The 21,173-nt window shown below is 46.0% G+C and overlaps 4 protein-coding genes and 1 non-coding gene across 8 annotated transcripts; 1 reads left to right on the top strand and 4 right to left on the bottom strand.

The window, feature by feature from the left end:
• The first annotated feature begins 512 nt into the window (after positions 1-512).
• LOC120708484 (probable inactive serine/threonine-protein kinase scy1) lies at positions 513-9,860 on the top strand. Of its 2 annotated transcripts, none has more exons than XM_039993768.1 (21): positions 513-854; positions 1,729-1,827; positions 2,434-2,585; positions 2,751-2,823; positions 3,315-3,437; positions 3,748-3,856; positions 4,217-4,296; positions 4,435-4,516; positions 4,684-4,823; positions 4,962-5,072; positions 5,173-5,289; positions 5,378-5,467; positions 5,864-5,917; positions 6,001-6,075; positions 6,470-6,545; positions 6,664-6,763; positions 7,273-7,342; positions 7,862-7,935; positions 8,261-8,370; positions 8,707-8,955; positions 9,229-9,860. In XM_039993768.1, the coding sequence occupies exons 1-21, from the start codon at positions 729-731 to the stop codon at positions 9,591-9,593; spliced, it is 2,475 nt and encodes an 824-aa protein (XP_039849702.1). In that variant the 5' UTR covers positions 513-728; the 3' UTR covers positions 9,594-9,860. The 2 variants fall into 2 exon arrangements, with proteins under 2 accessions (XP_039849702.1, XP_039849700.1); XM_039993766.1 differs by having other exon boundaries at positions 542-854; positions 8,698-8,955.
• LOC120708485 (putative pentatricopeptide repeat-containing protein At3g11460, mitochondrial) lies at positions 9,650-12,723 on the bottom strand. The gene has a single exon (XM_039993769.1). The coding sequence runs from the start codon at positions 12,624-12,626 to the stop codon at positions 10,680-10,682; it is 1,947 nt and encodes a 648-aa protein (XP_039849703.1). The 5' UTR covers positions 12,627-12,723; the 3' UTR covers positions 9,650-10,679.
• A 71-nt stretch (positions 12,724-12,794) lies between these two features.
• On the bottom strand, positions 12,795-15,113 carry LOC120708486. Of its 2 annotated transcripts, XM_039993771.1 has the most exons (3): positions 14,601-15,113; positions 14,348-14,508; positions 12,795-14,255 (listed from the first exon to the last, which is right to left on the bottom strand). In XM_039993771.1, exons 2-3 carry the CDS (start codon positions 14,463-14,465, stop codon positions 13,006-13,008), a joined length of 1,368 nt encoding a protein of 455 aa, XP_039849705.1. In that variant the 5' UTR covers positions 14,466-14,508; positions 14,601-15,113; the 3' UTR covers positions 12,795-13,005. The 2 variants fall into 2 exon arrangements, with proteins under 2 accessions (XP_039849705.1, XP_039849704.1); XM_039993770.1 differs by having other exon boundaries at positions 14,348-15,113.
• A 1,635-nt stretch (positions 15,114-16,748) lies between these two features.
• Positions 16,749-16,822, bottom strand: TRNAI-AAU. The gene has a single exon. It is a non-coding gene; the product is annotated as a tRNA-Ile (tRNA).
• A 564-nt stretch (positions 16,823-17,386) lies between these two features.
• Positions 17,387-20,551, bottom strand: LOC120708483 (ubiquitin-conjugating enzyme E2-17 kDa-like). Of its 2 annotated transcripts, none has more exons than XM_039993764.1 (5): positions 20,389-20,551; positions 19,604-19,680; positions 18,621-18,748; positions 18,201-18,305; positions 17,387-17,770 (listed from the first exon to the last, which is right to left on the bottom strand). In XM_039993764.1, the coding sequence occupies exons 2-5, from the start codon at positions 19,671-19,673 to the stop codon at positions 17,627-17,629; spliced, it is 447 nt and encodes a 148-aa protein (XP_039849698.1). In that variant the 5' UTR covers positions 19,674-19,680; positions 20,389-20,551; the 3' UTR covers positions 17,387-17,626. The 2 variants fall into 2 exon arrangements, with proteins under 2 accessions (XP_039849698.1, XP_039849699.1); XM_039993765.1 differs by having other exon boundaries at positions 19,604-19,683; positions 20,389-20,520.
• Between the last annotated feature and the right edge of the window lie 622 nt (positions 20,552-21,173).

Raw genomic sequence — 21,173 nt, 5'->3', positions numbered from 1 at the left:
TGCATTTTAGAACGGAGGGAGTAGTTGTGTTCGCATAGGAAAAAATTAAAGCTAAATTCGGCTCTTAGGGACAGTTGGTGGTGTGAAAATGCAATATCTAAATGTCAATTTTTCCTAGGACCAGAGTGCTATGATCGTGCATATCTTTCTATCGTCTTTTAGCGTATCAAGAAAATTAAAATTCTATTTGCCTCAGTGGTTAGTGCCAAAATTCTAAACTTTGAGCACAAATCTAGAGATTCAACTTCTACTGTTCTAGTACATGGCTACATGCTTGCTCTGCATCTTTTATCTGAAGAATCTCTCTTGTCAACACTCGTCACGCCTCAGTACATGCACAGAAATATAGAATACAACTCCCATGTGCATTCAAACTATGCGATTTGTCGTGTCAAAACACTTGCATTTTGTCCCTCGCAAAAAAAAAAAACTTGCATTTTCTTGCTAGAATGAGCTGTCTGTGTCCAGATCCTCTTATCATCAGAGGAAGGGGCAAAAGTGCAAATATTTTCTGCTCCCTCTCGCAGGTAGGCCCCTCTCCCATCGGGCCGGGTTTCCTCTTCCCCTTCCTCTCACCTCACCCTCCTCGACGCTACTTCTCGACCGCCCCGGATCTACCTCGCCGCGTCGGCGCGCAGGCCACCCACCGCCGCGGGGAGCCTATCGAGGCGGACGGTGGGCCGCGCGGGAATTCGGCGCGGGGTCGTGCACCGGAGGCGTAGAGCAAAATGTTCAAGTTCCTAAAGGAGGTGGTCGCGGGATCCGGATCGGGCCTCAAGGACTTCCCCTACTCCATCGGCGAGCCCTACGCCTCCGCCTGGGGCTCATGGACGCACCACCGCGGCACCTCCAAGGTACGCCGGCCCTACCCTTCCCCTTTGCTCCCGATCGATCAGATCCCCCATGGGGCCGTGCGGAGGCATTCACTGTGTCGCTGATTAGGTTCGTAGGCTGGAAGCGTTCGGTGTATCGCTGGTTTTGTTGTTCGACTTCGGGTTCAGAGAATCCTGAGCGCTATGCTATCGTGTATTTGGTGTGCAGATGCTAAGTGGCTGCATATTCTTTTGGTTTTGTGGGTGTGCGCTCTGTAGCAGTTCGAGCTCTCGGGATTCGGTGCTGTTTTGGGGCGGGTACGACTGTGTTGTACTGTTGCTGCATTTAGTAGCTCCTAAGGATCAAAATTGGTGGATTCCTTGTAGAGTTGACACGAGGCTAGTTTGATTTAGCGGATGGGAGGCATTTGGTTTACATTTTGTGCGATAGTTGTGTGGAGTTGTTCAAACCTGGGTATGCTCGTTTGATTTGGGTATTCATGTGAAACTTACGTACCACAACATGCCATCCAACTTGGTGAGGTTCAAGGGTAATGAGGATATTACTACTACCAACACCTATGTTGCATTTTCTAACGTGGAGTTTTTGGTGTCGTATCTTGATTTCTCATGAGATTTTTGTTATCTGGAGCTACTCTCTTAGTAATCCTTAATATACTGCCAAATATGCAGAGGTTTAGAGAGTCATGTTAAGATTCAGATGATAGCCAATGTGATATTTATAGCAGTTGATAAGAATTTTACTATTCATCCTAGGTCTACCATTAATACTTATTTTTCCGGTGCAGTTTTGATTTCTTAAGAAGTCTATTCTTTTTTCACTGAAGTATAATTTTGTCTTAATTTTTGTTACATATATATGCCCTTGCTAACACTGTTTTTGCCTTGTCCCCAGGATGATGGATCCCCTGTGTCAATTTTTTCTCTGTCAGGGAGCAACCCTCAGGACAGACACTTGGTTGCTGGTCGCAATGGTGTTAAGAGACTACGAACAGTAAGCTAATAGCTTTAGTCATTGAGTTTTGATGATCAATTGTGCTGTAAATTTAAGACTATAGCTTTAGTCATTGAGTTTTGATGATCAATAGTGCTGTAAATTTAAGACTTAAGGTGCAGTCTGTTGTGGCAAAATGTCAAGGCTTCAAAAAATCTCGATGGAGATGAAGCCTTTTTCTGAAAATCTGGACAATCCCTGTCTCTTGAAATTTCCAGACCGAATGGAAGGTGGTTTGTGAAAAAAAGGATTCTCGTGACATTTCAACATTCAGCATTATATACTTCTATGCAGGGGCGAAGCTGCCTTAAGGTGTCGGGGTCGCCGGACCCCGATGGAATTTGTCAAATCCAGTGTAAAGATACTGTTTAACACTGTTCATGTATGCATTAGACCCCAGTAATTGATGGAGCCGACCCCGGTGGTTTCATTTTCTGGCTTCGCCCTTCTATGTGCTGTTTTGTCCACACCACTATTAAATCGTTTCTGTTTTGTCCTCCTTTCATCGGATGGAGCACTTCTAACATATACAAACTTTTTTTTCTCTTTGGTTAGTTTGCTCTCAATGTCTGCTAATTCAGTTTACTGCTGTTGTGGTTACTGCAGGTGCGGCATCCAAATATCTTATCCTTTTTACACAGTACTGAAGCAGAAGTTCCTGATGGACCTGCCATGAAGCACACAATTTATATTGTAACAGAGCCTGTTATGCCACTTTCTGAAAAGCTTAAGGAACTGAATCTTGGTGGCACACAGAGGTAACCATGAGCTTCTTGTACTTTTGCGTTTATCATAATGTTCCTTCACAAAGAATTTTTTTTGTAGTTTCTGGCAATTTATCAATATATTTGAAGCACTCCTGTTATCTGTTTGTTTATTTTTGTTGATCTACATACCACTATGGCTAATAAACAATGGTGCAGGGATGAATACTTTGCTTGGGGGCTTCATCAGATATCGAAAGCTGTGAGCTTTCTCAATAATGATTGCAAGCTTGTAAGTTCCTGAATTAAGATTTGAAGTTCGGATTGCAATCTGGATAATCTTTAGTCTATCCTTAGATGCAAGCTAAAACCTAACATAATTTGTTGCTTTGACATTTACTCGTAGATTCATTGATGATTCATCCTCATCCGTTCTTGCTCGTGGTTGTGTATTTGTGGCATTTTCTTGTGCTTTTATTTAGTTGTAAATGTAAATGTTCGATCAATCTTATGTAGCATGTGGGTCTGTATTCTTGTATGCTGCTTGCAACAGGGGTTGTTCTTGAAGAGGGTTATTTTTTTTTGTTTTATTGTTCTTGAGTCTTGATTTAGGACATTTCCTTGTTTTGAATTTTTTATGTGGGTGCATTGTACACATATCATTGGACTATATAGTGCATTCAAATAAAAATAGCGCAGTCTTAATGCATAGTTGGAAACATTCAAATGCTAGAAATGCTTTGGTTGCCAAATGACCTGATTGCCATCACTTGATCAATTCAGGTTCATGGAAATGTATGCTTGGCAAGTGTAGTTGTTACACAAACTCTGGATTGGAAGCTTCATGCTTTTGATGTTCTGTCAGAATTTGATGCTAACAATGAAGCCTCTGGTAGCCCTATGTTGGTAAGGACTTGGACTTAATCCCACACCTTTATTTATATTAGTTAAATATATTCCCTACCTCTTCTATATCATTTGGTGAATATTCAAGCAGTTCTCCTAGAAAAGATATTCAAGATTGAAAACTTGTTTTATTTTTACATCTTTTTTATTAGGGTCTTCTTAAGGTTGTTTCTAGAAAGCAGGTTCAATACCTTTTAGTACCATGGAAATTTATGAAAAAAGATGGATTATATAAATAATTCTTTGATAAAACAACAAAATGTTTGAGTTTATCTAAAAGTTGTTCCCACTTTTGTATTTTTTTTTGCAGCAATTTGAATGGTTAGTTGGGACACAGTACAAGCCATTGGAGCTGACAAAGTCAGACTGGGCCTCAATTAGAAAGTCACCTCCGTGGGCCATTGATTCTTGGGGACTGGGTGAGCAGAACTAACTCTTAATTATTCCTTGTCCTGCTCCTGCATTGCATGCTTGCAGTGTTTGCGTCTATAAATTTGTTGGCTACTGTATCAGAGAAATTGTGTTCGAGCACTTACTATATGGGAGAAATTTATCTGCACTTATGTTATGTTCATACCTCCTAATCTTTTATGTTAAATGCTACTGAGTTTTTGCATTATTTTATTGATAAAGCCAGGAGGCACTAAACATAAACATCAAAGTGTAAACTGAGAAACTGATACCATTTGGACTTGTCTATTGTTTACCTTCAGTGCTTTTCATCATTTGGTTATTATCTCCTGAAAGCTGAAATAATGACAGCATGGCGCTCATTGCAGGGTGTTTAATTTTTGAGCTCTTTTCTGGAGCAAAGCTGGCTAGAACAGAGGACCTTCGAAATACTGCTTCAATCCCAAAGGTTTGTTCGCATCATTTCTCTTAGGCACTTATTTCGCACTGTCCTAACCTTTATTGGTTTTGGAGTTCCCCTCTGGTCTAACTGCAGACGTTTGTACACATTTATCATTTTAAGTTATTGACTATTTCTTCCTTGTAGTCTCTACTTCCAGATTACCAGAGGCTCTTGAATTCCACACCTTCTCGTAGACTAAATCCTTCAAAACTTATTGATAACAGTGGTAAGTTCAAGATTTTTTCCTTGTCATTCAGTCCACGTTTGGGGTGTCATTTTATTGAATTAATACATTTTTTCAGAGCTCAGTCTTATTACAAAATTTTGCCCCACAAATGGTAATTACATTAGCTTCAAAAGTTTGAAATGATGTCTTTGGCTCTTTGTTTTCAGAGTTTTTCCAGAATAAGTTAGTAGAGACCATCCAGTTCATGGAAGTTCTTAATTTAAAAGACAGCGTCGAGAAAGACAGCTTTTTCCGGAAACTCCCAAATATAGCTGAACAGCTTCCCCGTGAGATAGTCCTAAAAAAGGTACTGCCAAAGTCTCAAGTAGAACTGTAGAACCCTTGATTCCTTCTGTACATGATTATTCTTTCTACCTTCGTTTATTCCCCCCCCCCCCCAGGGTGACTTTACATGCTTATTATCTGGACTATACTTTGTGCGCAGTTACTCCCTGTATTGGCTTCTTCTCTCGAGTTTGGTTCAGCTGCTGCTCCCGCGCTAACTGTTCTGTTAAAGATGGGTTCCTGGCTTCCAGCTGACCAATTTAGTATCAAGGTGATTTTTTTCTTTTCACTTGTTAAAGATTTGTTATGGTCAAAGCTGTTTTGTGAATCATTAAATAGTCTGATTAATAGAGAATGCTGGATGTTTTCAGGTTTTGCCAACTATTGTCAAGCTTTTTGCCTCCAATGACAGAGCTATCCGAGCTTGTCTTTTGCAGCACATAGATCAGTTTGGGGAATCATTGTCAGCTCAAACTGTTGATGAACAAGTATGTGATCTATTTTGTAACAGTTGTATTTGTGTTTCTGGAACATTTTCTGCATAAATATACCTAATGGTCTCATGTTTTTTTTTAGGTTTTTCCTCATGTTGCCACTGGCTTCTCTGATACTACTGTTTCTATTCGTGAACTGACATTGAAGTCGATGCTCGTGTTGGCACCAAAAGTGAGTTGCTTCTAGACTCGTGTTGGAGAAGTCTATCGTCTAGATGTAAAAATTTGACCATACCTGCGTTATGAATATTGTTTTCTGTTTGTCATTTTTTCTGAATTCATTATTTATTTGGTCATAATTTATATTCCAAAGAAATCAAAGCCTTTAAATGTATTCCTTTGGTAAACAATTTTTGGCATGTGTTACATTCAATTTTTTTTTTGGCATGTGTTTAGTTTTGTTCTGGAAAGGTATTTTTTCGAAGGTTAAATATTACGTGAAGTTGGAGTTACTCCTATTATTTACTTTAGATGCAAGAGCGTGTACATAACACATACCTATTTACCCTCCTGGGATTTTAGATTTGTTATGTTTCCTGATGACTAATTGTCTGGTCTGGTACTGCAGTTATCTCAGCGCACAATCTCAGGATCCCTCTTGAAGTATCTCTCTAAGCTACAGGTGGGTTCTGCTCTTCTGATTGATTCCCCTTTGACTCTGTTATACCATACTGTAGTTATAGTAAGCACTGTTGTCTGTTATAGGTGGACGAAGACCCCGGAATCAGGACAAACACAACAATTCTTCTTGGCAATATTGCAAACTACATGAATGATGGGGTCTGTCTCAAATATACTGCTGTCATGTTACCTATTTTCCTTGTTGATTTTCCTTTAACGTGTTATGTGTTAGTAGCCATGGTGAACATATAGCATTATGGGATTTCACTTTTAGCTGTTTTTAACATGTGTCAGTTGTAGTCGTAGCATATTTGTTTCCTCATGTTTCTGTTAAAGACACTGGTTTTCACAGCTGACCTGATTGTATGCCTGATTAAGGGTATTAAGCACTATTTTACTGCTGTGGAAACATGATAAAAAAATTGATCAAAACTGCCTATATCACCCTTAATTGAAAAGCAGAACAATATACATATTAGCCTGGAGATGGATTTTATGTGCTATTCTAGAATAATCTTTTCCTCTTTGCTGACAAGGCTATGTTATCTGACAGACCAGGAAAAGAGTATTGATCAATGCATTCACAGTACGCGCATTACGTGATACCTTCCCTCCAGCCAGAGCAGCTGGTATGTACCTTTGCAGATGTGCTGCTATACTACTTTTAGATCCATCTAGCAATGGTTATCAGTGGTCATGTGTGCATGTTTTGTACCATAACTGACATTTACTCTTGCTTCATGGCAGGAATCATGGCTCTAAGTGTCACTAGTTCATACTATGAGATGACAGAAATTGCAACTCGCATCCTGCCTAACATTGTTGTCCTAACATTTGACCCAGATAGGTACAACCTTTAGCTCAGTCTCTACTTTCTCCTTGTTGCATGTTTTAATTGGTAATAACAGGCTTCATACATCATCCCTGTAAAATTGCTGGGGATCTATGGAAGAATGATCGAGTGTAAGGTTTTCATGGCGCTAGACCAGGTGTAGTTAGGCACTGGGAAGGATATGTGCTTTAGTGAAGATTGCGCAATTGTAGTTGGCCCATTTCTCACACATATGTTGTAGATAAAAGAAGGGAAAGAGAGGACATGAGGTACCACTATCATGTCTCATCACCACACTCAAGCCCAACAGCCCCTCATTATCAATTCCTCCTACCTTGTGGTACTGCCTGCCAACTACTAGTCTACTGCTACCAGGTCATCCGCCCAACCCCTTCACCAAAATGCTTTGGTTCCAAAATGGTTAAATTGGCATCCCGTTTGTAACACTACATTTCTAACTGTACTTTTCTGCATGATGCTTTGGTGATTTGGTATTTAAAACAAATCATGTGATGTTTGTTCAGTGATGTGCGAACCAAGGCGTTTCAGGCTACCGATCAGTTCTTGCAAATAGCAAAGCAACACCATGAAAAGGTATACATAACTAGTTTGTTGTTTATGATGTATCCACTTTGTTGGATCACATTAACCTACCAATATTTTGTTTTTAATGGTGTACCAGATGTGTGCAATTCTTATGGGTTACTAGCGACAGGCAGTATAGATTGTATTTTCTCTTTTGTTCTGAAACATCTCTTGTCTTAAGACGTGATTAAGGCAGAAAGTAAAAAATCAGTTAAAATATACATCTGGATAATGCAAAATCGAAAACGCATACTCTAAAAGCACCACTGCAATTGGTTCTAGATCCTTAAAAGATGGAAGGGATCCTCAGAGATCTCATTTGCATTTCGATGCAAGTTGTTTCGATTTTGTTCATTTTAATTCAAGGGCTTTGGTACTTTACTATTTTTAGAACTGCTCCTTTTACATTATTTCTGGGATATGGTAATCTTCTTTAATCTTTACTGGTAGAATATTCTATTTTACATTCTATTCTGTCAATTTTGCTATTCCTATGTTATCTGATGTTTTAATTTTGTGTACTATTAGCTTACTACGGGAGACACAATGGTGGCCGAAAGTACTGGTGTTCAGTTAAAGCCTGGAAATGCAGGTTTACTTGGGTAAGTTGTCTTGCCTCTGTGTTGGCCGCCAAAAGGAAAACAAATGTTGTTTATTAATTTGGGTGGGTGGCTTGGTTCTTAATCAAATCATTAACACTAGTAACTAGTTATTTTCTCATTGAAGCTTCGCCCAAATGCATTCTGAACTTCTGAGTGACAGTAATATATTTACATGCATGTATCATTTGTGTGATGTGCCAAGATCTATGCAACAGTAGGAAAACATATGCTGATTCTAAGAAGCAACCCCGATGCTGAATGATATGTTACTTTAGTCTGAGTTTACATTCTACTGTATTATTTACTCAAACTCATCTGAATCCAGGTGGGCCATGAGTTCTATTACTCAAAAGGGCAAATCTTCTGACCATGGCTCAATATCTACTGCAAATGCCAGTAATTCGCAAGTTTCTGCAACCTCGGCTGCCACTCCAGGTATTGGTAATTTTAATTATCGCAACTTCTTTAATACCTAAGCATCACCACATTTCTCACTTGCATAAAAGATGTCTGAAGAGAGGATTAAGAAAATACTCCCACCTAACAATCTGCAAGCTGAGACAAAAAAAAGGTCCCAGATTGTAACTGTTACAATCCAACAATCTTACACCCCCAGCATGCACATTGTAACAATTCTACAAGTTACAATCCACGACCTGCAAGCTAAAACGAACAGGGCCTTATTTTTGCTACTGTATTGACTGCGAACACCTCTTCTTGCGCTGTTCACTTTGAAAGATCCACAATTGAGCATCAATTCAATTGCCACAGGTACTCAAGCTTCTACTGTAGGGTATGCACCATCCACATCCGGCTCCTTTGATCAAGCTGCACCAGCATCAGCAAGATCTTCAGTAGATGGATGGGGTGAGCTCGAGGATCGTAATAACCAAGAGGAGAATGGTAGCGATAAAGAAGGATGGGATGATGTAGACCCGTTTGATGATAAGCCACCACCATCTCTTCTATCCAACATACAAGCTGCTCAGAAACGTCCAGTGGTGCAACCAAAGCAAGCAGGTAAGTTTGCTTTTGTCAAGTGCATTGGTTTGTTTCACGCAGTTGCGCGATCAACTTTAATTGAAACACTAGTAAAAGGTGATATTATTTAGTACCGTTGCAAAGGTCAAATGAGAAATTACCTCTGTCAATTACTTATAGCCCTTGACTCGACTTCACAATGGATGACATTTGCACTATACATCCTTGTGATGGTAGTGAGCTAACTGGTTATCAAAATAGCCATCAAATTCTTGTTTTTTCTTCTATTTATTTTGTCATTGTCAAACACAGTTGCAAACTCAGCCAAGCCACATCAACTGAAATCGCAAAAATCAGAAGATGATCCTTTATGGGGTCCTATAGCTGCTGCACCACCCAAAAGTGCATCAAAGTCTGCAGACGTCAAACCATCAACGTCAAATAATGATGAGGATGATCTCTGGGGTGCAATAGCCGCACCTGCTCCAAAATCACCTGGGAAGCCTTTGAAGGCAGCCGCTGCGAACAGTGACGACCTATGGGGTGCGATTGCGGCACCTCCACCATCAACCAAAGCTAGACCCTTAGCTTCATCAGGCCGGGGTCGGGGGACGAAGCCAGCCCAACCAAAACTTGGTGCCCAAAGAATAGGAAGGACATCTTCAACTGGGATGTGATGTCTTACGGTATCACGTGTTGTACAAGAATGCAAAGTGGTCCCTTTTTTTTCCCCCTTCCCCTCCGCTTTCTGAGTCTGTCCAGGATATCCTTTGTAAACTAGCCAAAGCATTTTTATGGACACGATTTTGACCAATGTACCGATTTTGACCAATGTACTAATATTGTTTTACTGCTGTGTATTAAGTAGTTCCAGAAGATGTATGTACATCACAGATACATTCTTGAATCTACACTATTATTATTACTACATTGCTCTTGCCTTATTTTTTTTCTTGCTCTACATTAGCAATTCCTTTTTTGTTAAGATTTTAAAATGCTTATGGTTTACATGAAACATATACTCCAGTACAACCCATGGGCTAAACTTTAGCCACTATATGACCCGAGGCTAATAGCCCGATACAGTTTCAAACCCATTAGCTGGGCTAGAGGAGTTAAAATTGGCTAATTGATCAAAAGACATACGTCCACCTAATCTTATCTATCCTCATCCCCCATGCTCTTTGTGAGGGGCAAATGGACTATTATTGTATCCAAAATTTAGCATATATATCCAAACAGGACATGACTATTTTTAGCCAGCTGAAATTTAGCTATCACTAAACTTTACCTTTAGCCCTTCTAAATGGGATCATATGTTACTTGAATGCAGACTAGATCTCGTCTCGGACTTTGTGAACGCAGCCTTTCCGTGTAGTTGTGCAAATCTGGGTTTCAGCGTCGCAGACCACAGTACGGTATGCGATCTCAAGTATCCACACATCAAATCAGCATGCTTTGCAAGGAGAGTTTGGCTGGACACCCTGGATGGTCTTCGAGCGAAAGTGCCTTGCACTGTCGCCTCGGTGCAAATCTTTCCTTTTCCAACGGTTTGTTTGTGCAGCGATTACAAATTACTTCCCTGATCAGTGTTGCGCTCCCCAGATTCTTCCATTGGAGTGAGCAGGGAGCAGCGACTCCTGTATCGGCACATTCAAAGTAGCCCCCTTGTTCTGTTGGTTGTCGCCCATACAGTATGGGCGTCGGTATCTGAATATCTGATGCTTGGCAGGCAACGACTTCCACAACGAGCACCAAGTCCTTCACCAGTAATCTTTGCAGGAGCAGACTCCACCCTCGAATCGATGGAAGCGACTGGCGTCCCTGACCAGGAACACCCGGTTGGCGATCCCTGAAACCACCTTCAAGAACGAGTGGCAGTCCCCGCACACTCTGAGGTTCTTGATCACTACGATCTCACTGCCGGCCTCAGTGTTCAGCAATCCAAAGGCCACAGCCAACTTCTCGCTGTGGAACCCGACCAGCGGCTGCGCCGCCACCTTCTCCGCGCCACCCTCGGCTGCCCCGCTCTCCCCGGCTCCTGGCTTCTCCTTGACCATCTGCTCCAGCCTGACCACAAGCTCGTATATCCTCTTCGCCTGCGGGTGCGAATGGTCGTCGGCCATGAAGAGATGCACCCGCCCCTTGTGCTCGACGTAGCTGCATCCAGGCTCCTTCTTGAGCCCGCGCTCCCTCATCATCGTCCGCACCCTCGCCACACCGTCCAGCTGCTCCGTGTCGGCATATATGTTTGACATGAGCACGTAGTAGCCCGCGTTGCTCGGCTCCAGCTCAAGGATGTGCTGGAAGGCCTCCTCCCCTACCTCTGCATTCTTGTGTATCTTGCACGCTCCTAGAAGGGCACCCCAGACCGTGCCGTCGGCAGCCATGGGCATCGACGAGATGAGCTCTCGCGCCTCCCCAAGACGGCCGGCACGCCCAAGGAGGTCAACCATGCATGTGTAGTGCTCCGGCGTCGGCCGCAGCTTGTAGGCGCTTTCCATTATTGAGAAATACCTGCGCCCTTCGTCGTACATCCCGGCATGGCTGCACGCCGACAGGAGGCCAACCATTGCGACGTTGTCTGGGCGGATGCCTTCTGACACCATCCTTTCAAAGAGATTGACGGCGACGTCGCCATGTCCGTGAATGCCGTACCCAGTGATCAGTGCTGTCCACGACACGATGCTCCTCATGGGCATTTCGTCGAACATCTGCTGCGCCCGGGGCAGACTGCCGCAGCGCGCGTGGAAGTTGATCAGCGCGTTGCACAGCTGCACGTTGGTGCGAAAGACGGGGAGCCTCTCGCGCACGTAGCGCTCGACGTCGAAGCCCACGCCACGCGCGCCCAGGTGCGCGCAGGAGGAGAGCACGCCGACGAGCGTCACGGCGTCAGGTTCAACCCCGCCGCCGTCGGGGCCACGCATGCGGCGGTAGAGCTCGAGGGCGTCGACGGCCAGTCCGTTCTGCGCGTGCGCCGAGAGCACGGCGTTCCACGACACGAGGTCGCGCGAGGCCAGCGGCATCTCGTCGAAAACCCGCCGGGCGAGGGCGGCGCCGGCCGCCCCGCCTCGCGCGTAGGTGGATATGAGGCAGTTGGCCACGGAAGTCTCGGCAGCGAGCCCGGCTCGGGCCGCGAGAGCGTGGACCTGCGGCACGGCGCTCAGAGGAGCGGCGGGGACAAGCGCGAGCAGGGTGACGGCGTCGAAGCGGACCGAGGCGGCGCGCATGCGGCGGAAGACGGTGAAGCAGGCGACCGGCAGGGTGTGGAGCGCGCAGCCGGAGATGACGGAGTTGAACGCGGTGCGGAGCGTGGTGTGGGGCGTGGACTCAAGAGGCATTTCGTCGAGAAGCTGGTGGGCGAGCGGGAGGCGGCCGAGGCGGGAGTAGGAGGTGAGCAGCGCGGAGAGGAGGTAGGCGTCGGCGGCAGGGAGCAAGCCGCGCTTCGCGGCGAGGGCGTGTATCTGGGAGACGCCGGAGGAGAGGGACAGCGCGGCGCAGGAGATGGCCGCGGACGGCAGCGCCAGGGCGTGCGGCGGCGGCGACGGGTCGCCGTGGCGTAGGAGGGCCAGCGCCTCTCGGTGCCGCCCGAGGCGTGTCAGGGTCCGAACCCGCGCGCTCCATGGCTCGGTGAAGTTTGCGTCGCCGGCAGGGAGCAAGCCGCGCTTCGCGGCGAAGGCGGCGGCGGGTGTGGGAGGCTCGGTGCCCATGGGTGATGGGTCCGTGGCCCATGAGTTAGCCTTGTCATCAGGGACAAGACCATTGGAGGCGTTGGATCACTCGTTGGCATGCGGGCCCGTTCTACCAGACAGGGACTGTTTCTTGAAGTAACGAAGCGTGTTGTTCTCAAGTCTGAGCGTCAGATCAGATCACGAAAATTACAAATCAGATCGAGTTTGGTAGCATAGACTAACATAAAAAATGGACAGCAATCCCCTCTTTACACAATGAATACAATTTCATTACGAATGTGTGCTAAAAGAATACACAATGGATGAAAAAAAACCCCGCGCATTTCTTCACGAAAATCCCCCAAAATTGATCAGACCCGTTGCGATTTACACCTAACTTAATGTACAAGAGAAATGCTCAGTTGTGCTCGTCGTACCGCCGGCTGCGAAGAACCGAGCTGACGGAGCTGTACCCAAGCACGCGGTGAAGCGGCCCCGCCGGCCGCGGCTGCTCGCCACTCAGGTGGCTCCACGCGAGCGCATGCTCGGGGTCCTCCGCGCCGCCGGCGGCGATCTGCGGCGCGGAAAAGATCCTATCCGGCCGGGCCGTCTCCGTCGAGCCGCTCGCCGGCAGAGTCAGCTCGAACGCTTCGCCGCAGCCACCGCACTTGAGCCTGGAGACTCTGCCAGCGGGCAGTGCGGCCGGCAGCTGCAGTATCTCCGAGCACCCGTCGCAGACCACGAACGGCGCGCCGCCCAGCAGCGGCCGGCAGTGGTGCGCCCGCGGCCCGAGGCCGCCGCGTCGGCTGCTCAACGACGACGAGGAGGACGAGGCGCTCGCGTCCCGGCGCCGGCGCGGGCGCTCCGCGGGCAATGCCCGCGTGAGCTGCGACTCCAGCCGGCGCATGAGGCGGGAGCTGCGCCTTGTGATCGGGCGCTTGCCGCTGCCGTCGCCGTTGCAGGACGCGCTCAGCCGGGGCACCATGCCTTGCCAGTGCCCTTCGATGCTGCGCGGATGGTCGACGGCGGCGATGAGCTTCCGGAGGTTGTCCAGCGCCTGCAGGAGGTCCTTCTGGAACGCCGGGTCACTCAGCGGCGACTTGTCGATGTTGATCGGCTCGAGTCCAGACAGGACCGACGCCACTTCGAGTTCCTGCGAGCTCAGCGGCGACGCCCGGCGCCGGTAAGACGTAGCCGGCGCCGGCACATCGTAGTCCGAGTCGTCGGTGCCCGATCCTGCGCCGCTGCGCGCGGCCACATCGCCGGTGCTCGATCGCCTGGTTCTCCTCGAGGACGGCCGGAGTTCGGTCACGCGACTGCGCAGCGGCGAACCGCTCCACTCAGCAGCCTCCGTTTGGCTGTCCCGGTTCAGGCCGGAGTTCGTTGCCCTGTTTCTCGGGCCTTCTCTGACCGAGCCAGACTCTCTGTACGGCGAGGACGAAGACGCGGCTCCAGTACCCTGCCTGCTGTTGGGCACGAAGCTTCTACCGGTAGTTGACCTGCTCCCCAGCGGAGGCCGCCGCGCATCGTCGTCGTCGTCGACGCCCCAGCCCGACCTCGGATTCGGCGGCTCAACGTCGTCGGAGAAGACCGACGCGGTGTCGGCGGAGAGGATCTCGAGCTGCGCGAGCGCGTACTCGGTCTCGTCGGTCGGCCGCGGGTTCTTGCCTGCAGCAATGCGGGAGAAGAAGAACCAATCAATCCATGGCGCCTCTGGTGGTGCCACTACTCGATTCGGGCGGCGGAGCCGTGGCCCGTACCTCGGATCGGCGTGCGGCACTTGCTGCAGTAGAAGATGATGGCGGTGAGGTCCTGGTAGATCATGGCGCGGCAGTACGGGCACCGCCCGAACCGCGACCTCACCTCCTCGGCCTGCATGGCACGGTGGCGGTGGCGGTGGCGCCGCCCCGGCGCGGCGCACCTGCGGGAACAGGGCAGGAATAATCCGTGAGCGCCGCCGACAAGAACTGCGCCGCAGCACGCCACGGAGAATGAACCGGTCGATAGGCTCACCTAGACGCCGAACCTCTTGAGAACTCTGTCAGATTTTCGTCGACCTCTTCATCCACTGATCTCCAGAAGGACAGCGACAGGAATTCCCAAGGAAATGAGATGCTCAGCCCCAAGAGAAACCCAGGCACGGACGGCAGATCCACCTCGCGAGACGTGAGGCCGAAGGAAGCTGGACGAGGAAGAACCGGGAGGATCGTCGTCGCCCGGAACAGCTAGGAAGCAGTCGCTGAGCTGAGGGCAAGCTTGCGCCACGACGAGAAGATTTGCTGCAACGAGACTAAAAAAACAGGGAGAGAGAGGCTGTTATGGCGAGATTGCTGCCTCCAAACTGCCGTTGACGCGAGCGGAAGGAGACGGTTGGTGCCGGGGCAACGCGCGCGGGAGTTGAAAGCGAGGCGGCGACCCGGTCTCCTTGCTGTGCTCGCGCGCCAGAATGAGCGCGTGCATTCCCTCACGCCACCACACGGTTCACACCAGCACCACACTGGTGGTGGCTTTGCCTGCGCCATGGGTTTGAACTGTTCTTTGCCCGGTGCCTCGGTTGGGTCTCGATTGTTATACTACTAAGCACGAACGGCAATTTACAAGGAACAAGGTTCTTTTTCTTTAAAAAAACATGCATTGTTCTTCTAAAAACTTTAATTTCTCACCTGTCACCGGATCACCGGAAAAGGGGAGGGGGCGGCAGGTTGCCTCGTACAGTCATACTACCAGCTGCAACGCATCAGTTCACTGTCTAAGACCTGAAGCAAGGCAAATCGAAGGGTCCATTGCCCTGTCGCCTGTCGGGACAAACCTTCGGGCTCGCGTCGCGCCCCCAGCGAGTGCAGTTGACGAGCTGTGGTGGAAAATAGGCTTCTTTTCCCTCAAAAGGCATTTAGGTCTTTTCCACTCGGCTCATCTGTTCCTCTAACGGTGATCGCTAACAGAAGTGATGATAGTGTCAAATCGGTGACATAAACTCATACTTGAGGACATATAGACAATAATTTAAGTTTAGGTGTCAAATAGGCAAACTCTATTATTTGTAGTGAAATAGGCAATCTCGAGATTCAAATTTGGGTGTCAAAAACGGAGAAAGGAGCTGGAGAATGAGAAGGTGAAACAGCCGAGGAAAAGACGCGCACGGTCAAAAGTCAAAACTACTCCTAGGAAGCCGTTGGCACCGGGAAGGCAGGACGGAGCGTGAGAGATATGACACGGGCGGGACCGGAAATTCCAGCTTGCCCACTTGCGTTCGGTAGCCATCGACGTCAACGCCGGGACGGGGATCATCATATACGGCTGTCGGAGTTAATCGGCGTCGCTGTCGTTGGAGTTGCGACCGTGTCCTGGCGTACGGACCGCCAGCCCAGGGATCGACCCTTTCTCTGCGCTGGACGTGAGAACATTTCATTTTTTTTTTTGCGGGTGGACGTGAGAACATTTCAAACTCGAGCTCTTTGCAGTTTTGCCATTAGACTCATATTTTATAGGTACAGATGGTCCCATAGTGTCATTCACTTAGAATGACAAAATCACAAGTGGTCAATGTTTGCATCCTAAGAGCATCTCTAAGAGTTTGCCATATTTTACTTGGCATATCTTGTGTTTTGCCAACTTCTAAAAAGATATGCCAAGTAAAAAAAGATATGCCAAGTAAAAAAAGAGTTTATCTCCAACAGTTTGGCATAATTCACTTGTCAAATTCAGATCTAACTTACATCAGGAACCCTGAGAGAGAAACAAAATTATATTTATGCCCTTCCACCTCTTGAAAACTTAAATCAGGAACCATTCTCTGTTATTTATTTCTTTTCTTCACCCTCCCACTTGACTATAAACCACGATGCCAACCGCGCGCCGCGCGCGTATATTTACGCGCTGGAGGCTGTTTTTTCCCAAATTGCCAAAAATTGCCAAGTCTTTTGACAAACTGTTGGAGGAGTATTATTTTTAATGTTTTTGTCAAAAATCAAAGATGGCAACTCGATTTGCCAAACTACTGGAGATGCTCTAATATTGCAATTTTTTCCCTCCGAGGCGGATCCAAGCAAATCATTTGGTTTTGGTGCAATGCCTAGACGCCTACATTGATTTGTTCCGAATTTCGCGCTACTTGCTGTGAAATGAAATGATTATTAAGCAGAAATTTGCAACAACAAAATATGGCCCATGCAGGTCTCGAACCTGCGACCTTCGCGTTATTAGCACGACGCTCTAACCAACTGAGCTAATAGGCCGCTTTTGATGTGAATCTTATTTTTAGTTTATTCTAACATGTCGTGGAAGATGGCTTCATATTTAGTGGTAGCTGATAGCCTCATACGTGATCGTTGCGGCATTGCTGCTCGTCATGAAGAACCTGCGTTATACATCAAATGCATACGCATCTAACGAGTTGGCACCAGCTGCAGTGATAGACCAGCGATGATGGCAGATAAGTCGGCTGACTCGCCGTGTCCCTTTCATGGCTTAGGTAGCGGCACTAGCGGGTGTGGACTGGTGCTTTTGGTTTCATTTTCAATACAACGACTCAGGTTGCAGAGGCCAGGAGTCCAGGACGCAATTGACGAGTCTCCTGACTTGTCACTGACACGTAGGTCCACTCGCAAACAGTCTTACATGTCAATCGAACAGGAGCTTAGGCATAGGCATGGCATCGCCTAGCTGTTCATCAAGCAGGCGATGGCAACAAAGGCAGAGATCTAGAGATCGGGTGCCCCGAGAGCCTGACCTCAGGAGACTCGGATAACATCATATACCATACTATAGTAGGTCACACGCCCACAACCACAACAAGCATCTTCAGTGAGAACCATCTACCAAATAACATCAACGCTAGCAAAGTTATCACAGCAAGCATAAGTCATCTCATTATCGTCGGCAATGATAGGTTGATGTTGGGCTAGGGCTCGATCCTAGAGGGATCGGAGAATGCACACGGACCACAAGGAATGGAAGAACATAATAGCCCCAGAAACAGTTTATGGGACAACATCACAATCATCTGCACTTGTGCAGGAAGCTGAATTTGGGGCTTCATTTCATCCCATGGCGTACTTCTGGGTCCAGCTGCGGGCTGTCGCCTCGTACTTAGGCCGGTCTGTCTTGTACATGTGAGCAATCTCAGGGACAAGAGGGTCATCTGGGTTGGGATCAGTGAGCAGCGAGCAGATAGAAAGCAAAACCTGAAACATGAAAGGATGGTCGTTAGTTGTGCAGCTATACAGTAATATGCAGGCTTTCAAGGATTACAAACTACATACTGAAAGGTAGTTGTAGATTATGTGAACTTGACGAGAGAATTACACAATTATCTGATAGTCCTGTAGCTGAAAGGTGTATAAATACAAAGCTACAGAGCCTAAACAAATATCATAATTTCTCCAGTGCTATTTGAGCACATGTAAATCTTGAACTAAAAGAGACAGTTGCAACCGCATAAACAAGAAATAGTACCACTTAAGACAATTTTTATTCTGAATCAATAGAATGCAAAAACAGCAGCACATCATCGGATCTTCTAACACTTAAAGATTGGTATCATTACCAGGTGGCAAAGACTTGCAATTTCAGATTTCAAGAAGCTATAAAGTACTACTAGAGTTGTTTCAGCACCTTAGAGATTGTCAAAGCAGGGCTCCACTGCTCCTTAAGAATGTCGAGACATATGCTCCCATTGCTATTGATATTCGGATGGAACACCTTCGTCTTAAAAGATACCTACAAAGGAGATAGTTAAATGACGGTCAACAGAAACAGGAGAAACCGTACAGAGAAAAACATTTTACAAAAAGAATCAGACCCAAATGACAATAATAGAAAAAAGGAATAAACATCGACATAATGACGATAAATGATAATATAAATAGAAGTGTTAGTTGACCCTACAGGTCAAAATCTGGGGGAGAACATACAAATGAGAATTAAAGTATTACATTCATGAAATGTCTAGGTAGCTAACAAGAGCATTTTTTCATCCTTTAATAAAAACATAAATAACAGAGAATTTAACTCTCTAATAGAACCGATGCTAACCTTTGGAGGCTTGAAGGGGTAGTCCGGAGGGAAATGAATGTTCACTAAGAAAACACCTCCAGCGTATGGACTATCAGGAGGACCCATGATGGTTGCCTGCCAGTGGAACATATCCTCACCAGCAGGACCTAAAAAAATAGAAACCTATAATCCATGAATGCCAAAGTGTGTAGAAGAAAAGTACATAAACGAGAGCAAAAATAAAATCAGCGCTCAGGACTCATCAAGTTATATTTTCTAATCTATATCTATACCTATTGCTAAAGCGAGTAAGGTTTCCACCCAAATTTTTGGTTTGGTACGTTGGTTTAGTCCGCCTATGTTATTGACAGGTGGGCCTTAGTCCATCTCGTATGTGAGTCAGACCAACCCCCTCCGTCTACGACTCGATCACGTAGATCCCTACAAACTAACACACGGGCACCAATACGTATCCGATACTTTTACCAACTTTGCCCGTGGCAACGCACGAATATAATTGCCTAGTAAATAAAGAGAAGTAAGATGCTCTGTTCTGGACACTTCCTTTTTGACCATCAAACATCAACATCAGCTATTAGTACAACATGAGACATTGACTAGATGGCAACAGATACATTTCACAGTATCCTGAACAAGACTGGTGAATAAACATGTTTTCATAAATAAATCTGTGATTACAGCAATTGGGTTCCCAGCTGACAAACTGCATTACAGATATACAGAATTCAAAATATCTTATGACGGATTCCTGACAGAACCAAACCCATGAACAATTCCAGTTTATCCATGGTCATTCGAAGTACAGAAATATATGGTAGACAAAAAAAATTGTATATAACTTCACAAACAAAATTCTATTCTCTAGCATAATAAAGACCTCCTACTATGAGCTTCTACCCTGTAACTTGATCAGAGACGAGCAGTTTAATTATTATATATCCACATGTATGAATGCTCAGATATGGCATCATTCATAAATCCACTGGTAAGCGAGCCCATACCTGCACTGCATGATGTTGGTGGGTCCTTTTGCAAGTCCTTTAATTCCTTAAGGATACGTTTCGATGCCATGAAGCCCCTACTTTCATAAAATTCACATTATAAACCCAAGAGATCAAAACAAGTTTTAACCTACTGCTACTTATATTAAATAAACTGGCAGCATGAGTAAACAGAAGGGGGGAAAAGTAAAGGGCATGGAATTATTTGGCTACTACTGTACTGTTCATCCTAAGTAAACCAGACATTAACATTAAATTCTATGTGGATTCACAAATACACCAAACTTTAACCTGATTCTCGTTCAATACAAGCATCTATGACATCAATCAGGTATTGATTGGACCGATAAGGTTACCAGTTACAAACTTAGCTGCATGAATCATGATAGCACTAGCAAAAATACACGCACCACGACCTGTGAACATCAGATCAACCCCCGCTACTGCTAAACCCAAGGCCAGAAGCAACGTTTGGGCACGGGAGTCAAGTTGAACACCCGAATGAATTGCGAAATTGAACCGGTTTCAATTCAGCACGCCACCACAGGGCAAGCAAATCCGCAACGAACTGGATGCATGAGATTTCAGGGTTCGCGGCAGAGATGATACTCTGCCGAGCAAAACGATCAATCCGCCTAAGCAACCTAGGGCTTCCTAACCAAACAAAAAAGGGATCGAATCCAGCCTTGGATGGATCTCCAATCCACGCCGGTGACGGGGGGCGCGGGGACGGCGAGGACGCCTACGGGGGAAGGGAGGGAGCCGCGGTTCCGGCAGAAGGGTACCTGGATCTGGATCGGGGCGCGTCCGGCGCGGAGGGCGGGCTGTGAAGAGCCTGCGGAGCTGGGGAAGGATGATGGTGAATTGGTGATGGTGGTGGGGGTGGTGGTCTATGGCCTCGGTTGGTGCGTGGTGAACCGAATATGCAAGGTGGCCCGGGGGTAATTCGGGAATCCCGTCTGAAATATGGGGGCTTGCCTTTTCAGGAACGGAGTTGTTCATCCTTCCTGTTCCTCCATCCCAAAATAAAATAATACACTTCTAGAATTTGAGTGAAGAGATCGATATTAGTAGAAAAAGATATCTAAAGTTAGTTTGTCATATTTCTGGATGTCTATATATTTTGGGATAAATTTTAAAATCTAAAAGTGCATATTATAGGACGGAGGAAGTACTTACAATGGCATAAATAAAAATAATAACAGCTTAAGAAATGACATCTATTATAAATTACAAGTTTGTTACGTGTAGAGTTTAAAATAAATGGTTTTTTCCCGAAATACAATACATTGTTGAAGGCACCATCTAGCACTAGAACAACTAGGTGTATAGCCCGCGTATTTGCACGACTAGTATTGAAATTCGAAAATTTGCATGTCGTTGTATTCTTACTTAAAGATTATACTATTTTTTTACTATACATCATCATGTTCATTATCGTAAATTATGTCTTATTGTTGATTAAAACAATTCAACTATGATCTACCTATAATAACAATTTGATTTGTTGAGCTTTAATAATATTATACGGATAATTATTCTTATTTTCATTTTATTTTGATTGATTTTT

Source organism: Panicum virgatum, chromosome 5K (assembly GCF_016808335.1).
Source record: "Panicum virgatum strain AP13 chromosome 5K, P.virgatum_v5, whole genome shotgun sequence".
Classification (NCBI taxonomy): Eukaryota; Viridiplantae; Streptophyta; class Magnoliopsida; order Poales; family Poaceae; genus Panicum; species Panicum virgatum.
Note: the sequence above shows the minus strand (reverse complement) of the source record. Positions and strands in the feature narration are given on the sequence as shown.

What these genes read in the sequence shown, in the direction of transcription:
- LOC120708484 (XM_039993766.1), top strand. Translation starts at nt 729, where the DNA reads ATGTTCAAGTTCCTAAAGGAGGTGGTCGCGGGATCCGGATCGGGCCTC. An exon ending in TGCTCGTGTTGGCACCAAAA is followed by an intron (nt 5,468 to 5,863) that starts GTGAGTTGCTTC and finishes CTGGTACTGCAG; the next exon opens with TTATCTCAGCGCACAATCTC. An exon ending in CAAACTACATGAATGATGGG is followed by an intron (nt 6,076 to 6,469) that starts GTCTGTCTCAAA and finishes GTTATCTGACAG; the next exon opens with ACCAGGAAAAGAGTATTGAT.
- LOC120708485 (XM_039993769.1), bottom strand. Translation starts at nt 12,626, where the DNA reads ATGGGCACCGAGCCTCCCACACCCGCCGCCGCCTTCGCCGCGAAGCGC.
- LOC120708486 (XM_039993770.1), bottom strand. Translation starts at nt 14,465, where the DNA reads ATGCAGGCCGAGGAGGTGAGGTCGCGGTTCGGGCGGTGCCCGTACTGC. An exon ending in GTGCCGCACGCCGATCCGAG is followed by an intron (nt 14,256 to 14,347) that starts GTACGGGCCACG and finishes GCATTGCTGCAG; the next exon opens with GCAAGAACCCGCGGCCGACC.
- LOC120708483 (XM_039993764.1), bottom strand. Translation starts at nt 19,673, where the DNA reads ATGGCATCGAAACGTATCCTTAAGGAATTAAAGGACTTGCAAAAGGAC. An exon ending in ACCCCTTCAAGCCTCCAAAG is followed by an intron (nt 18,306 to 18,620) that starts GTTAGCATCGGT and finishes TCTCCTTTGTAG; the next exon opens with GTATCTTTTAAGACGAAGGT. An exon ending in CTGCTTTGACAATCTCTAAG is followed by an intron (nt 17,771 to 18,200) that starts GTGCTGAAACAA and finishes TTCATGTTTCAG; the next exon opens with GTTTTGCTTTCTATCTGCTC.